The 17,697-nt window shown below is 39.9% G+C and overlaps 2 protein-coding genes across 2 annotated transcripts; both read left to right on the top strand.

Moving 5' to 3' along the window:
• Nucleotides 1-1,350: 1,350 nt before the first annotated feature.
• nherf4b (NHERF family PDZ scaffold protein 4b) lies at nucleotides 1,351-10,263 on the top strand (the record flags this gene model as incomplete). Its single annotated transcript, XM_083927329.1, has 10 exons — nucleotides 1,351-1,442; nucleotides 7,822-7,886; nucleotides 7,984-8,189; nucleotides 8,283-8,487; nucleotides 8,586-8,722; nucleotides 8,919-9,123; nucleotides 9,213-9,409; nucleotides 9,583-9,783; nucleotides 9,911-10,123; nucleotides 10,228-10,263. 10 exons carry the CDS (start codon nucleotides 1,351-1,353, stop codon nucleotides 10,261-10,263), a joined length of 1,557 nt encoding a protein of 518 aa, XP_083783455.1.
• Nucleotides 10,264-11,491: 1,228 nt separating this feature from the next.
• Nucleotides 11,492-14,978, top strand: atp5l (ATP synthase, H+ transporting, mitochondrial F0 complex, subunit g). Its single transcript, XM_083927048.1, has 3 exons — nucleotides 11,492-11,615; nucleotides 11,996-12,156; nucleotides 14,777-14,978. Exons 1-3 carry the CDS (start codon nucleotides 11,564-11,566, stop codon nucleotides 14,873-14,875), a joined length of 312 nt encoding a protein of 103 aa, XP_083783174.1. The 5' UTR covers nucleotides 11,492-11,563; the 3' UTR covers nucleotides 14,876-14,978.
• Nucleotides 14,979-17,697: the final 2,719 nt, after the last annotated feature.

Genomic DNA, 17,697 nt, shown 5'->3' with positions numbered 1-17,697 from the left:
ATCTCAGGTCCTTGAGCTTTGTGATGACCCTTGAGGGAATGGGTAATACATGCATACTGTGTATATCTATCTATCTATCTATCTATCTATCTATCTTTCTATCTATCTACAATGTATGTATCAACCCCCTTAATTACAATATTTAGTTATACAAGTGGTGACATTTTAGAGCAAGCAATCACGAATAAATACTCAAAACCACAAATAAATTCATTTCAGTCCAGTCACTACTGAGGTGACAGAGGACTGCATGGAGCATAAACATAATTTTCCCTTTTATTATTTCCCAGGATTATTTCCCCCTCCCACCTGGGACCTGTCTAATAAACCTGGACCAAACCAACTATGCAATTTGTTTGCTGATCTAGTCGCAGGGGCAGAGGGGTGTAGTGGAGGCCTGCCTGAATAGACCATTCACGCTGCTGTTGCCATGGATTCGCAGACTGAGGAAACACAAGACTCAGACACTAACACAGAAGCCATGTGTGTCACGATAAAAGAGTAGCCTTTGGACTCTCTGCAAGGATGTCACACAGGCACACTGAGGCTGAGATTAGCCTCAGGCTCCGTGCAAAAAGAAGGGCAGCTCTGGTGGTTCTGCAGCCTTTAGCCCTGACTTTCCTCATAGACTCTTTAATAAGATGTCCCTGTTGTATCTCATCCCCTGCAGCTCACGGATGAGTCAAGTTGCCAGAAGAGCAGCCATGCATGGACTTGAGATATGTGGGTTCATGCTTACAAAAAGGTAACTGTCTCCTTTACAGATTTCTGACGGTTAGACTCCAGTGCTTTGGCAAGGATTTAGGCACAGATGGGAGCTCTGAGTCTTCCTGTCTTCTTAGGGCGGATCCCATCGGGGATGGCTGAGTGGGACTGACACTTGGATCCGGAACAGGATCCCATGGAAGCCCTATTCTTTCTTCTCTCTCTCTCTCTCTCTCTCTCTCTCTCTCTCTCTCTCTCTCTCTCTCTCTCTCTCTCTCTCTCTCTCTCTCTCTCTCTCTCTCTCTCTCTCTCTCTCTCTCTCTCTCTCTCTCTCTCTCTCTCTCTCTCTCTCTCTCTCTCTCTCTCTCTCTCTCTCTCTCTCTCTCTCTCTCTCTCTCTCTCTCTCTCTCTCTCTCTCTCTCTCTCTCTCTGATGCCACTCGACTCTGTGAGTGGGACAACACTATCCGTGGGGGTGTCAAGGCCCTAGATAAGGGAAACTTAGAGGCATAGTAGACAGTAGAAAGAATTAGAGAACACTTTCAGATCCCTCCCAGATATTGGTGTTAATCTGGCACCTGGTGACAACTGACTTAATTGTGGGACACACCCTGTTTATCTGCAGCTCTCCTGGTTACTTTGCAAGATGGCGAGCTGCTCTAAGGAGACTGGAACCCCGAGACAGCAGGTTGTCCAGATGAAGACCAAAGGGGTGACCCTCTCTGCCATCAGAGAGAGGTTTGGCGTTCACAGTTTGTGATTTCAAGAAGATTGAAACTTTACAAGGACACAGATTCATTAAAGTCCCTCAAAAAGGCCGGTCGTCCACGTGTAACAAGTGCACGAGAGGACAGAAGTATGAGAAAACTCTCAATGGGGAATCGGTTCAACACTGCAGCTGGAGTTGCCCACCAGTTCACTGCTAAACAGGGCAAGGAGCTGTCTCTGCATACAGTGTCTCGCCGTTTAAGACTTTTTGGACTGAAAGCCCACTCTGCAGTGACCAAACCTCTCATCAGCAGAAAGAATAAAAAGGCAAGACTTGTCTTTGCTGAGGAGCTTGTTGTGTGGACAGAGGAGAACTGATCCAGAGTGACTTCAGTGATGAGAGTACCTATAATTTATTTGTGTTTGATGGGAAACATTATGTTCAGCGTAGGACTGGGGAAAGACTGAACCCAAAGTGTGTAAAGAAGTAGGTTACATTTGGAGGAGGAAGTGTCATGGTTTGGGCCTCTTGTACAGCTACATGGCAGGTGAATGCAAATGTTTATGTGAACCTCCTTCAGCAAAATGCAACACCTTCACTGCAATCATCCCTGCAATTCTCATACAAGAGTCCAGATCTAAACCCCATAGAGAATCTCTGGAAGAAGCCCGAAGAAAACATTGTTGAAATCTTCTCTTCTGACACAATGGTTACTGTTCTCTAATGTTGCTCACTTTTTCAGAAAATAAAGGTTTTTGTTGAAGTGCCTTGGTTATTTAAAAAAAACAAACATGCTAGGACAGCAGTGGTATAGACACACACACACACACACACACACACACACACACACACACACACACACGCTTTCTGCTTGACATTCATTAGCTCCCTCTTTTATTGTCATATGACCACCCTCTCATACACTTGTACATATTTTTCATACATATTCCATCTGAGTTGAACTCAAACACACATGCTTCTAAATAATGCTTGCACAAATCATCTCGGGTCATTGGGTTTTCATTTCATTTTCACAAACAAGGTATATTGTAGCCTCACCTTTGAACATCAGTGGAGGTGAAGTTACTAATTGACTGTGTGTGGGCCTTTGCACCTTGCAAGCCAGAGGAGGAATAGTTTGTCACTGGTTACAAATATCAGTTAGAGGAGAGACCAATAAAGCCAAGTCATTTTGATGTAAAACATGAAAGGTGACCTGCTCAAAGCTGGTACCTGTTACCGTTTTTGCAGTTTAGTTAATTGTATGTACGAGTCAGCTGCCATCATTGTACTAAATCCATAGACTGTATAAAAAAGGATTCAAAACCTACAGTATTGGGTTCAAATAAGTTTCCCTGAAAATTAAAAGCATGCTTTCTTAGCTTGTCACAAATACTAGAATATGGTCAAGTAACAACAAAAACAATTTTCCATTTGAAATTACATGTAATTTCAATAAAAATGGTAAAGCTGTTTTCAGTACACACAGTACATTATTTATTTGGAATTTGTTGCCATCTAGTGGCCTCAATTAGATTTTGTTAGCTGCTGCCTCGGCCCAGGACACTTTTGGAAAGGAGATTTTTTTTAATGGAAATAATGTTTTTTTCATGGTTGAATGAATTATAAATAAAAATAAATATATTTTTATCTATTGAAATGAGTGACACTATTAAAGAAAATAAATGCCCTTGGTGCAATTTGATGGGTAACAGAAGACCCCTAAGAACAAATGTCCACACTTCATAGTGCTTTTAGTCTACAGAGTAATTTCAAGTTCTGGTATTACAGTATTCTGGACATGCTGCAGTGCCACTGTTGAGCCTCTATTGTGCCATGTACTCTCAGAGCCACTTGGTACCAGCAAATTTTGGAGTACTTCTGTGGATTTGTGACCAAATCCATGTATGTAGTACTTCCCTAACAGCATCTGAATATTTGTCATGCTCAAAGGTGGCAATGCCAGTTTTACTCAGTACAAATTAACGTGAATTGAAAGTATCATCCCTACACATAAAACCTTTTTGTTTACACACACGCACGCACGCACGCACGCACGCAAGTACGCACGCAAGCACGCACGCACACACATGCACAGCTACACATGCACACACTCTCGCTGCCTGTTAGACACAAAAGTAGGCGAGGGGTCATCCCACATGCATGTGTGTGCAGTGAAAGGCACAGTTTGTAGTTTTGGGTCATTAGAATTTGTATTGGTCATAAATGATATATTTGATGTAATTGTTTAACCTTTATTTAACCAGGAGTGTCCCACTGAGGTTGAGGATCTCTTTCACAAGGGACACCTGACCAAGAATAGCAGCAACACAGAGTTTCAACAATTAGCATGAAAGCTAATGGATTTGAGAAACATTAAAACGATCAGACAAAACATTTGCACACAGACTGCCCCACAGATAGTTTTTAACTCATTCAGGGTTACAATTTTTGAAGCTTAAGATAAAAAATGCAAAAAATCATGTTAATGGAAGTTGTAATTTCCAGAGGACAAATTTAAAAGAAAAGTAGGTAGGAATTTTACCAAGAATGCCTTTGTAAATAAGAACAAACAAAAGTACATATGATACTTGTACTTCTATGTATAATATTGTTGTTGTTGTTGTTAATATGTTGTTTGTATAGCTGGAGTTTGCAAGGAAAAATAATTTCCCCCTGGGATGATTAAAGTATTTCTGATTCTGATTCTGATAACCACTAAGATCTCAGATATATTTTCTCCTTTTGATCTTAAAAGCACTTTACAAGGAATGTCAGTGTGTCATGGAAACATAGTGTGTGAGTGCTGTCATGTGGATGGTTTATTATTTGTTTTTTTTTTGAAGTTCTAGCACACAGAAAAGCATTTCTTATAATTTCCAAAATCTGGAGCTTGTGACATTAAAGGTGCTGGAAGATCTTTAACCTCATATCTATGTAACATTTTATCCACAGAATTATGAGGGCCTATGTTAAATGCTGACTTTTACAAAATCTTTCTTCATTTTGTTTCTTTTCTCCTCAGTCAGCTGAACTATGAATCACTTGTGTGTTATTTTTTAATTGGAATGTGGGTCTGTTTGTGTTATCACCAAGCTTTGGCCTTGACAGCGATATTTACTCTTGGGTGTATTTCTTGTGGGGCCAAATAGAAACACAGTTGTAACATAAGAACAAAAATGAAAGCATTCATTAAGACAGAACAGTAGGGAACAATCTTGTTATGTGTTTTGTACTTTCAGTCCACGGTACAATGTGAAGCAGACGTTACACACAAGTATGTGTGCTCAAAATTTCACACACAGATTAAACATTAAGCCTGGTGTCCCTCAAAGGGAGGAGTCTCTGTGGTCAGAATAAATGTTTGGACGTTTACACTCCCACTGTTTCACCCCTGTGTGTGGGTGACTGCTGTTCTGCCCAGATGGGAAAGAGACACAACATGAAATCAACAGGTAACACCTTTCAACATCTCCTAATCTTTGTTTCCAGCTCTAATACGCTGGCTCATCTATGTCGACCTTTCTTTCCCTATATTTGATCATATCTTGTTTCTTTGAATGTATGTCTTATGCCTGTGCTGTCTTTTTGTTCTACTGTGCTTCATTTAGGATCCAATTTAGTGTTAACAACCACCGTCTATATCTCTGATGTAATGGTTTTTAAATAGAAAATTGACTTCTATAACTTGACTTGTTGAACAAATTCAATCTATCCATTCGGATAGATGCTTCAAAAGTGTTTTGTATTTTGATGTATTTTCTAATTTTGGTCATTACTCAGAATTTTTACCCCAACAAGCTCTAGCAGCCTGTCCTTGTGTGTATATAGGACAGCTATGCCCTAGGACAATAAAAAGAAGCTTTATGGTGGGGGAAAATCAAACAGTGACCCATTAGCTGCACTGAAGTGCCTATGGTATGAGCTATTCAGGAGAGGGGCTTCACAGCCTTGTCGATGGGATGTGGGAGATGGATTTTACCTTGGAGCAGAGGGTTACTAAGTGTGCTACGCAATTGTTTTTATTGGACACTGTGTCAAGGACTCAGTGTCACCGACATGATGAACCGAACAGATAAACAGTGAGAGACGGTGTCAGAGTAAGTGCTACTAGTTGTTACTTCTCTCAGACAAAGAAGGGCAAACAACAGTATTACATAGATTGAAGTGAGTGTTAGAATTAAGACCAGTAATGAACCTGAGAGTAGAGGGGCGTCAGGGCGGAGGCAGCAGCATGTTGACATCCCCATAATTCAGTTCTGAGACAACAGTTGCTTCAATGGTCTTCTCTCTACAGCTCAGACGGAAGCTGCTTCTGTAATATTAAGGACCAGTATATTATTGATATCTCACACTGCATTAAGAGAGAGTTGTGATTTCTCCATGGTTTATTGAACAGAATGAGCAACACAGTTGGATGAACACTTGGATGTTTCACTCAGAGAAGGCAAGGCATCTTTATTTATATAGCACATTTTCATACCAAGGCAACTCAATGCTTTAAAGACAAAACATTTTTTAAAACAGCATAAAAACAAAAAAACAGGAGCAAAGAAGAATAAAAAAGTAAAAGAAAAAAATGTTTAAAGTTATTAAAAAGAGCTCAGCTATAAGCATATGAAAGAAAAAAATGTTTTTAACCTGGATTTCAAAGTGCTCACAGTTGGGGCTGATTTCAGATCTGCTGGTAGTTTGTTCCAGTTGTGTGCAGCATCACAGCTAAATGCTGCCCTTACCATGTCTAGTCTGAACTCTGTGCTCCACTATCTGACCTGAGTCAGTAGATCTCAGAGCTCTACTGGGTGTATACTCTACTAACATGTCATTTGTGTATTCTGGACCAAAACCATTCAGTGGTTTGTAAACCAGTAGCAGAACTTTAAAATGTATTCTGTAGCTGACTGGGAGCCAATGGAAGATCTTAAGAGGGCATCACTGGGGTGATGTGATCTGATCCCTTTGTTCTGGTTAAAACAACCTCATTTACATAAATGTTGTGACGTTTAACCTCGGAGTGCTGAATCTCCTGTCAGAACAACAAATGTACCCTTTAGGATTAATAAAGAAACCTTGAACCTTGAGATGGTGAAGAAGACAGGGCCCGGAACGGATCCCTGTGGTACACAACTTGGATACTAGAAGATATGCAAAAAAATATGTGAATAAATTACTTATTTGATGAATTAAGGCTCTTTATGTAAGAGGGATTTTTAGGTATCACAAACTGACAGTTACATTGTTCTTGAAGGCTTACATTTGTTATTTTCTCTGAAGTATCAATATCTACTGATACAATAATCCACTTAGAAGCACATGATGATTAATGTAAAATGCTGATTGAATGAAGTGTCTGGTGGTCCAGGTCTTGCCAAGTTTCCACACCGGACATTTACAACTTTAGGGTTTTTCAAAGTTCTTTGATTCCCTCCCTTAAGAGAGGGCAAAGACTAAAGATAATAACATAAAGTCAAACCCTGTTTTATGGTGCCTCAGCTGATGGTTAACGTCAGCAGATTTGTCATGCAAGGCTCAAACCCAAATCCTGCTGTTGAGCTGCTGCCTCACAGTTTAGAGCGAACCACGCAGACGTCCACAGAGCTGTAAGTTCAAATGAATACAATATAATGGGATTGACAGTTAATGATGATTTTTGTTTCTAAGCGCTCAATAACGATTGAAAATTAATTTAGTCATTATATCATTCTATATTTATTTTACACTATTATTATTATTATTTTTTATTATATTACGTCGTTGTGTTTCAGCCATTTAATTCATATGATATCTGTTTTTGCAAGGTCTGGTCGAACTCAAAGGGTTGACAGAGTAAGTCTTGTTTTTAACTTATTGTTTGCTCAAGTGTTCATACATTTGATAATAGCCTCATTATTTCAGTGTCAGTCAACTGCTCATCTTAAAACAATAATGTTAAGATGATCAGGCACAGCATTGAGGCTGACATTGAGACATTGAGGCTGAAAAACAGAATTATACAATCATGTCTCCCTAAAACGAATGTTTAGAATAAACAGCATGTCATGAATTTTAAAATTCTAATTAACTTGATGTATTGACTTTTGGAACATAGTAACCTTTAAGACTTTGGGCTCAAGATAAGGTCTACTGTTCACAGATAAATGCAGTTGTTGTAATGATAACAACAGGTGGGGTTGTGCAACTAATCTGCCAGAGAAAGTGTAATGTAAATGTATGATATAATAAAACTGATCGAAGGTCTACATAAAATAGTGGGCACTCAGAAATCTGGCATTTTTAGTAATTTACTTAGTAATTGTGCAATTTATTTTTGAACTTTACTTTTTTCCTATACCTACCAATTAATCAAATTGAATAGTCTAGTTTGTAACTAAAACTTAAGTTAACTTTCTCCCGTATCGCCCTCTGCAGGAAATTTACATTTAATCCTAAAGAGGGAATAGACAACCCAGTGATGGTCATCACAGAAGATGCAGGTATCTTTGCATAATCATCTCTAATAATCTTCTGTGTATCAGACCATGACACACTCAGTTCTGAGAGAGAGCTTTCTTCTGTCTCTTCCTGATTTAGAGTCGACACCCAGCCCACGTCTGTGTGTCCTTAGACGAGAGGAAGGGGAACCCTATGGCTTCCATCTGCGGGTGGAGAGGGGGCGCCAGGGTCACATATTCAGAAATGTAGTGGCAGGAGGGGTGGCGGGGTGCAGTGGCATTCAAGATGGAGACAGGCTTCTGGAAGTCAACAACTGCTATGTTGATGATGCCCCTCACCACGAGGTAAGATGAGCTTCCTGATTAAACTGACAGAAGTCTCTTCAAAGGGATGATGGGATTCTAACTGCAACTCTGTTTCATTTTCTTATGAGTCAGGCGGCCAGTAAAATTAAGCTAAGTGGACACCAGTTATGTTTGTTAGTGTTGGATGGGGAGGAATATGAGCAAGCTGTGTCCCGAGGTCAAGACCTCCGACGTCTGGCCAGAGAACACAAGGGGGAGGGCTGCAAAGCACCTAGACTCTGCCACATCACCAGGGATCCTGTCTCAGGTCTGGGCATCAACTTCACGCCCCTGGAAGGTAACACTACTCCTAAAGTTTAACATTGGATGTCTAACAGAAAGGTGTTGAGTTGATAGATTGTGCAGTGTTATTCAACTCCTGTTTCTGCTCTGCAGGAGAGAAAGGGCGCTTCTCTGTGAGCCTGGTTGCAGGAGGTGCTGCTGAAAAGGCAGGGGTGTGTAAGGGAGATCGCCTGGTGTGGATGAATGGAGCAACAGTGTCCGATCTCACACACTCTGCACTCAGCAGGATGGTACGAAGACAGCCTGTTTTTATAATCAAGATTTAAAAAACAAAAAAAAAAATATTTTGCTGTACTTTGTTTTACTGTCATTTACTCCAAAACTGGTTATTTAACATGTATGACTTACAAAAGGCGTTTACAATTACAGGATTAGAGTTATTATGTCCAACCTGGTCTAACAATAATAAATAATGTTTTGCTGTAGATGAAAAAATGCGGCGATCACATGACCATCCTAGTGATTGACAGTGATAGTGAGAAGAATTACATGCGACGGAGATTGCCCATCCTGCCATCCATGGCTGTCCCACATAACCTGCCTCATAGAGCCAGAAAACTCCAACTGGTCTCTGGACCTGAGGGGTACGGCTTCCTCCTTCGGCTGGAGAAGGCGCCATCAGGTCGTATATGTAAGAGAACAAAAAGAGTGCAAAAGTCAAACACGTGAGATCTAGACTTTAGCCCTTGACTTAATTATCTGTGTATTTTTGAATAATAGCTCATGTTCTGCGTGAGATGGACAGTGGCAGGCCAGCAGAGAGGGCAGGAATGAAGGATGGAGAGCTGCTCCTGGAGGTCAATGGAGAGTCAGTGGACTCACTGAAGCATGAGGAGATTGTGGACAGAGTGAGACTGAGTGGACAACACGTCTCCCTCACCACCATCACTCTCCAGGGGCTGGAGTTTTATACACAGGTGGGCATCTCTTACCAGATACATGTCTTTGCCAAAACACAGTTTCTTTTATATCCTACTGCATTTTTAGTTGCAAGAAGTTAAAAAATGAAGAGAAAAAAAACTATTTGGGCGCCATATCTAAACAATTCACATTGAGATAAAGGTCAGTATTTCTTTCCTACTTTCTGCAGCTGGGTCTTTCACCTCTCCTCTTCTGTGAGGATGGAGCGGTTGAGAGAGAAGAGGAGAGCAGCATATCAGCTTCTGCAGCAGAGGAGTCACCACAAAAACACTTATTCAAGCCCAGACACTGTTCTCTCCAAAAAGGTCCTTTGGGCTTTGGCTTTAACCTGGGCTGTGTCCCACAGAGTCCTGGGACCTTCATCAGCCAGGTGGGCATGAAATACTGCATTGCACTTAGTGGAGGCAAAAAGAAAAAGAAGAGAGCAGGCAAAGATATTATTGATGCTATTATTTTTTGTCAAATGTGACGTTAGATTCTTCTGTTTCCCCCTGTAGGTGGCTTTTGGAGGCTCTGGGCAGCGTGCAGGATTACTTGAGGGTGATGTACTGATTGAAGTCAATGGACAAAATGTGGAGGAGAATTATCTAGAGGATGTGATTATGCTTGTGAAGGAAGGGGGACATTTTCTTTCCTTAACAGTCATGGATAAGACTGGCTACACAAAGTTGAAGCAGACTGACACAACAACTCATATCACTGACAGTGAGGTGAAAAAAAATGTTTAAAGATGATATCCACTATAATCTATTTGCATGTGTATCAAATAATCAGTGATCACAATATTTACCATATGTTCTTGTCTGTATCTCAGGAGGAGGAAGAAGATTACGAGATATCATCCTTGTGAGCGACAAAGATACTCGGACAATTCTGAAGACATTCCCCGATCTCATATGTCTACTGAAGAGACTTCCAACTGAACTGAACAAGATTAACCTTCTACTATTATTTTATTGGCCAACATTGCTTTAAACTAATCCTAAGGTTTCACAAAGGAATCCAAAACATGGAGCAGATAAAATAAGATACATGAAACTGCGTCAGTTGTAAAACCATAAAGAAATGTTGCATTGTAAGTGTATTTGTGTATGATGTAAAAAATTATTTTGCACTTGCCGTATATGATCTCAATCAGATTAAATACAGAATAAATGAAATGCTCAACGTCCTCAAGGACCAGTATCCCTATAGACTAAATTTCTTATTGTAATAATATGAATGGGAACCAGTAGCTTCGTGGCCTCAGAAACACATTTGGAAATCTGCAAAGCTTATTTTTAAAACATGACCAATATTGGTTACAAATGAAAAAACATTTGGTAGGGCTCTTTAATGTTATATAAAAGTGTTAATTGTATAGGGGGAATGGAAGGTTATGTGTGTTTTACATATAAAGCATAACATTGAGAACGTGGCTGACAGCAAATATACAGTAGGCTGATGCAGGAAAAACACAATTATGTTGTGCAACACCATTACTTATGTTTCTAGATATTCACCAACCATTTGCTATTGAACCCTCAAAAACGACATAGCATAACATAAACACACAAAACACAAGATCTTGCTGATTTGGGATCTGATGGACTGATCATGATCTGATCTTATGTATAGCCTGCGTGTTGTTGTGTGTGTTGTGATTATTGTAGCCTCTCCCTGACATGATAGCTCACATCTTCTTGAAGAATATCCAACATATCAAACTGGTTAACTATTATAATAAAATGTAATTCACTGATATACTTGTGTCCCTATTTCGTGTCTCCAGGTATCAATTATCTGTATCTATTTAAATGTGTGGGAACTATCAAACACAAATGGATATGGTTCACTGCGCCCTCTTGTGGTTTTATAGTACAAATGTAGCTGTTTAACTCTATAACTAACTCTTAATTTCCTTATTTACTGAACTGTAAGGTTAAACACTGTAGGTAAAGTGAGAACCAAACGATACTAAAATTCACTGAAGCGTTTAAATGTTGTAACTCACGCCATACAAACATTGCATCTGTAAAGTAGCCAATCGCAGGCTGTTTCTGTACTGGCAGTTGTGTGGTCAGCTAAAGTCACGGGTCCTTCTCCTGGAGGTGACATTCATTTGGTTAGCAGGAACCGGGGCGCACTTAGCATCGACAAAACGCTTCAACATGGCACAGGCAGTGCAAAAAATGGTCGCTAAAGTCCCTTCCCTGGTCGGCGGTGAGTTAATTTCTTGTTTTAAATAATCTTAACGTGTATTTAATAACAGGCGACTGAATTGTAGGTAGTACAATGTTTATTGATAGTACGGAGCCAGGCCGATGCTGTCAGACTAAAGTGTATGTAACATTAGCTACCGTTAATGCTAATCGGCACACAAAATAACTCAACTGAGATTTCATGTAGCTCTACTTTGTCTTTCTACATTATTTTTATTTAGCTAGCTGGCACGAGTGGTTTGGATTGCTTACACGCAATAAGCGTGAGGCTAAGTGGCTAAAGCTACCATTCAGCACGCAAGGAGCTCTAGCTGTAGCTGCAGCATAGGACAGCTGCAGCTGCACAAGACTATAATAACTGCATTATTTCTCCTCATGTAGCCGCTGCCACCTACTCAAAACCTCGGCTAGCAAAATTCTGGTTCTATGCCCGTGTTGAACTTGTCCCACCTTCCCCTGCCGAGATCCCCAAGGCCATCGAGGGGGCCGCAAACATCATCAAGGGTTTCCAGTCAGGACGTCTGGGTCAAACCACAGTGAAGGTGCGTGTGTTATTGCCAGATACACTTTATATGTGTATAGAACTCTCCAATGATTGGTTAAAAGTACATCAAGTATTTGTAATCAACAATGTCCCAATACAAGCATGCGAGGTTCAATTGTCATTGAAAGTGCAATTTTAGACCTGGTTCTCAGTCTGTCTTTGTTAGCTGTGGTACCTGTAGGCTACATCACAATAATTAGAAGCGGACACTTTGTGATATCCTCCTCATAGAAAAGGAAACACCTTGAAGTTGGCATAAAGATTTGAAGTATGCGGTTTGTTAATCAAAGTCATTGTAAATGTCCTTCATCGTAAAGGTTCAGCAAAATATTTCCTTATATGACAACACCATATTTCCCACTTATGATCTAGCCATTGAAATAGTTTTTTTTAATTTTCCAACGTTGATGCAAATGCATTGGTCACTGAGGGATCTCACTGAGAACAATTTTCTTTTTTAAGCTGTTAGAAATGGGACTGGGGAATATGATGATACACATCATCGAGGCGATATAAAAATGTCTTATTTATATTTTTCTGTATCGTTTCCATCGCAATGTTGAAAAACCAGTGGCCAAACTGTGTTACGGTTAATTTTTACATTATTTAGATGACTCTTTACGTTCTGATCCTTGCATATTTTGTGGATTTTACACTGAAGTTCTCAATAGAATGAGAAAATACCCAGCACTTCTTATTTCTCAAGTATTTAATTTACACAGGACTATACAACACTAGGCTTTGCCATATGGTTATTTCATACTGATTATGTATTTATTGAATAAGAAAAAGAGGGTTTTCTTTATTATACCCGCAAAGAGAAATCAAATATTTTCACTGTTACACACACAGACCCAAACACAGACATGCTCGAACAGGACCTATAAACACAAATTATGTTTGGAGAGATGTCAGAGCAAGGGGCTCAGCACTAAGCCCCGAGCAGATATGGGTTTGGTGCCTTACTCGAGGAGGAGGACTTGCACCTCTCCAGCTGCCAGTCCACACTCAGTACTTGGACCATGCGGGGGCCTTTACCTGGCGACCCTCCAGTTCACAGGGGTGATATATCTTTCTCAAGATATGAAATGACTGATATCAGGAGAGAAGATTTAGGCAATATAGCCCAGCCCTAGTTAGAAAATATCCTATAATGGAAACTGTTCAGTGAGGTTTATGGATAGCAATGGCCTCTCAACAGTACAGCTCAGAAATCCACCTTTAAAATGTTGTTTCCTGAGCGTAGTTTGGATCGACCAGGACTTTGCCAACATAGTAGCTGCTCCATCAACTCAACAACATACACATCGTTTCATTTCAGGTCAGGCCACATTTTTCTTCTGTTCTCTGTACAAATCTTAATACAGAGCTCTGGGTGCTCACAGATAACTACATGCCCCTCCATTTCTGATTCAACACATCAGGACATCAGGAGACTGTAAACTCTGATGGACTTTTGCGTCACAGCTTCCCGCAAATAACTAGATTGAGTTGAAATATTTTAACTCACATATACGCATATGAAGTATTTGAAGCACATTTTATGTTTATGTGCCATTTAATTTTTAATTTAACCAGGATAATATTTTGAGATTCAAAATCTTTTACAAGAGTGTCCATCCAAGACAGGCAGCAGCATAGTCATACATACATACATACACAAACACATGCATACATACATATATACATATATACATACATACACACAAAGTGGACATAAATATTAAAAACACTTTGTATGTTCACGCCACCCAGCTTGCTGTAAATGCAGCCGTTGGGAATGCAACTTTACGTTGTTACAGTAACAGAATTTTAAAGGAGCTGTACTCACAATACTGAAACAATGTGGGCAAGGATGCTTTCACCCCAATATGTGAAATGACATGCATGCAGCTGGAACAGAAAAATTACAGTTATAGCAACACACACAGAGGGAGTGTGACTATTCTCTGTTCAGGACGCCATTACTCCACTCTGTCTTTATTAGCAGAGTTTTTAGTTTTTTAATATGAACAACCTACACACAGTGCTGTTAGAGAAAAAAATCACTTCACACACACACCAGTTTTGTATTATTATTATTATTATTATTATTATTGTTATTCATTGTTGGTCTATGCTACAAAAAAAAAAAAGATCATAATCCACAAGGAAAACTCAAGAGCAGTATCGCCAGTTCTCCCAGTGTCTTTTTTCCTCACCTCCCTTGACTGCTGGTGTGTGTTTGAAGAAAAATACACCAGCACACAGACAGCGCTACAGCGTAACTTACTGTTCGGTAGCATGCAACTAAAGACACAGTGTAACGTTAGCTGCACGTTTCCAGATACTGCCGGAGTCGGAGATAACGGGGAAACAACAGAATTGAAGCATTCTGCTTCCATGAGGTCACCAGTGTGGCAACATTTCACCTCCCCCATGAAATCTGTAAACAATCAATCATCAAATGATAAAATGCTTGGGCTCTCGTGCGATGATGCATTCAGGCACAACTTGTTGTTATTGCAAAATCGAAATTGTAGATTTAGAGAATTGTGACACCCCTACTAATAACACATCTAGCTTGATACGTGTCTCCTGAAGCAAATCAAATAAGTCAGCTATTTGTTTCCTCACAGGATGCTGTAAGGAATGGACTGGTGGCCACTGAAGTTTTGATGTGGTTCTACATTGGAGAATGCATCGGCAAAGGAGGCCTCATTGGCTACAATGTCTGAAATGTGGACTGTCATGCTTTTTTCTTTTCTTTTGAGCGTTGTATGCTCAACTTCCTGCAAGAATCCTGGGAACCAATAAACAGATGTCTATTGTTAAAAAACACCATCTTGTTTTCTTTGTCATGCATGAGTTCTACAAATCTGAGCACACAGCTAAAGGAAACATGAATGAAGTCAGAAGTACTTTATCCACCCATTATGCTTCTATACAGTAGATTAGTTTGTGGTATAGTTTATACACAGTGGAAATCATCCTTTTTCCACAAAGAACACCTTAACATGCCACATTAGGAAGCGCTTAGGTGTAAATAATATTCATTTATGATGGCTGAATTCCTGTTTCAGTCTCAGGGGCTTAGTATTGTGGGTGCTGGTTCACTGCTGACCAAACCTCCAACTCCATTTGCAGAAATGCAGCCCCAAACTTGCAAGGAACCTCCACCATGCTTTACTGTTTCCTGCAGACACTCATTATTGTACCGCTCTCCAGCCCTTCGGTGAACAAACTGCCTTCTGCTACAGCCAAATATTTCAAATTTTGAGTGAAAAGTCCAGAACACCTGCTGCCATTTTTCCTTTTTTTGTGCATAGTTGAGTCCCTTGGCCTTGTTTCCATGTCAGAGGTTTGGCTTTATGCCACAACTCTTCCATGAAGACCAATTCTGGCCAAACTTCTCGGGACACTAGATGGGTGTACCTGGCTTCCACTGGTTTCTGACAGTTCTGAATTTGAAAGGAAATAAGCTTGACGTGTCTTATCTGCTGCACTAAGTTTCCTTGGCAGACCACTGTGACTGCAATCCTCAACAATGCCTATTTCTTTGTTCTTGAAATGTGCTTGAACAGATGAATGAATGAATGTTTATTGATGATTATGAGCTGCTGTTTGGACCAGTATAACATGTATGTATATGTATGTTATACAGTATATTACTGTCTATTGTAGATTTATGCTGAAAAATCTGAAGCAACTTGTTAATGTATCTAAAGTTATATAATAAGTAGGGTCAAAAGGTTGAGACCACTACGCCCCTACAAAGGACTGTACTGAGACTGTAAAGGACAATAACATCAAGTTCTAAATATGTCCTGAGATGATTATGTAAACACACAAGTTATGTTGTAATTGTAACCCAACGTCATAACGTTTATGACCTAACTGATTAATGAAGTGTGACACTAACAAACAAGCACTTATAGAGCACTTATAAAAGTATTATAGACTCCTACTCTAAAGTGTGTGGGTAAAAGTGCAGAGGGCTGTAGATAAGCGTGCTCCTGCGTGTCAGGAGGACCACATATCTGGACAATACAGGTGCTCAGTGTGTAATGCTGGGGCATGTGACACACCCATGCACCTGCCATGGAATCCAAGGGTGTGTGTAGCTGGGTAAGAGTCTGTCATTCTGGTGTGTGTTGTTAAGGTTTGAAGGTTGGTGTGCAAGTCATGACAGAAGTATAAAGAGCAACACGGGTGTTTTTCTCGGTTCTTCCTTGGACTTCTGAAAGATGGACAGACGGAGCATAACTTTAGAGAGAGTTTCTGAGCAGCCTAACACCATAGAAAAGTCTTCCATGATCAACCTCCAACTAAAGAGAATCACAATTTGCATTGGGGTGCTTTTTTGCTAAACCCCGAGGAGGTGAGATTGGACTCGGAAGCAGCTCCAGAACTTTGTACTGTGTTGTGGGCTGCCCTCAGAATGTGTCTTCCTCCGAAAGGCTTGGATGATCTGGCCAGACATCGAAGCCCTCACCTCTCCCAAATTCAGGTAAAAGAATCATACAGCCTCAGCTCTTATACATTTTTAGAGATTTCATTGATGATTGAATATTGAATTGAGTGTTTTCCATTTTGCTTTTAATAAAGTAATCCAATTGAATTTGAAGTAGATGTTGTGGACATTTAGTCAATAGGTTTTTTGATCGTCAGAAAAGTAAGGTAGTCGTGTGTCTAATATCCGGGGTTCTTAAAGGATACCCTAGCCAAAGTAAATTCACAGACCCTTGGGGCTCGCCCGAGCCACTAAAACTATATCCTGCCCTACAAGTGCGCAGACCAACTCACTCAAAGGGTATTCAGTAATTCAAGATTCAAGATGTTTATTATCATATGTTCACCTAAGACAGACGTCACTGCACAATGAAATTCTTACTTTGCACATCTCCCTGGTCACAAAGAAAGTAAAAATGAAATAAAAATATATATTTAACTTAATAATATATAATAATATTAATAATATATTAATATTTAACAGTGTCAGAAATAGAATTTTAAAAAGGCTACAATAAAAAGTAAGTAAGTAAGTAAATTGCCAAATCAAAGTAAGAGGGGTAGACGTTTGGACTTAGGCAGTCAGCAGCTAGACGAGTCTCCTCACCACCAGTTTAAGCAGTCCCTGGTTTAAACTCCTTTTAGAGTAATACTCTTAAGCCCAGGGACCTAACCCTATTTAAAGAGAGAGTTGGACCATACCTCCTGTACAGGGGTTTTACCAGGATCTAACATAAGTCACAAAAGTCACATTTCTGAGCACCTTTGAGTTACAGTCAGAACACAAGGGTGCTGCTGATATTTTGGAAGATTGATTATAAACTTAAGTGATTATACTCAGTAACAGTGATCATTACATTTCTTTATTTTTTATTGTAGTTCCTATATTTAACCAACAGGGGGAGCTGTTAGTATTGTCAGTGCTCAAGTAGACTAGAACGGATCTTTATTATTGGGCATTGAACAAAGTTGTGTTAGTACTGTAATGTGTTTCAGAGCAGGTTTGGTTATTCACAGATACATGTGATGATAAATTGAAAGGTTCACA

The sequence above is a fragment of the Echiichthys vipera genome (assembly GCF_963691815.1).
Source record: "Echiichthys vipera genome assembly, chromosome: 14".
In the NCBI taxonomy this organism is placed as follows: Eukaryota; Metazoa; Chordata; class Actinopteri; order Perciformes; family Trachinidae; genus Echiichthys; species Echiichthys vipera.
The sequence above is the reverse complement of the archived record's forward strand: the minus strand, read 5'-3'. Positions and strand labels throughout refer to the sequence as shown.

What these genes read in the sequence shown, in the direction of transcription:
- atp5l (XM_083927048.1), top strand. Translation starts at nt 11,564, where the DNA reads ATGGCACAGGCAGTGCAAAAAATGGTCGCTAAAGTCCCTTCCCTGGTC. An exon ending in AGTCCCTTCCCTGGTCGGCG is followed by an intron (nt 11,616 to 11,995) that starts GTGAGTTAATTT and finishes CTCCTCATGTAG; the next exon opens with CCGCTGCCACCTACTCAAAA. An exon ending in TGGGTCAAACCACAGTGAAG is followed by an intron (nt 12,157 to 14,776) that starts GTGCGTGTGTTA and finishes GTTTCCTCACAG; the next exon opens with GATGCTGTAAGGAATGGACT.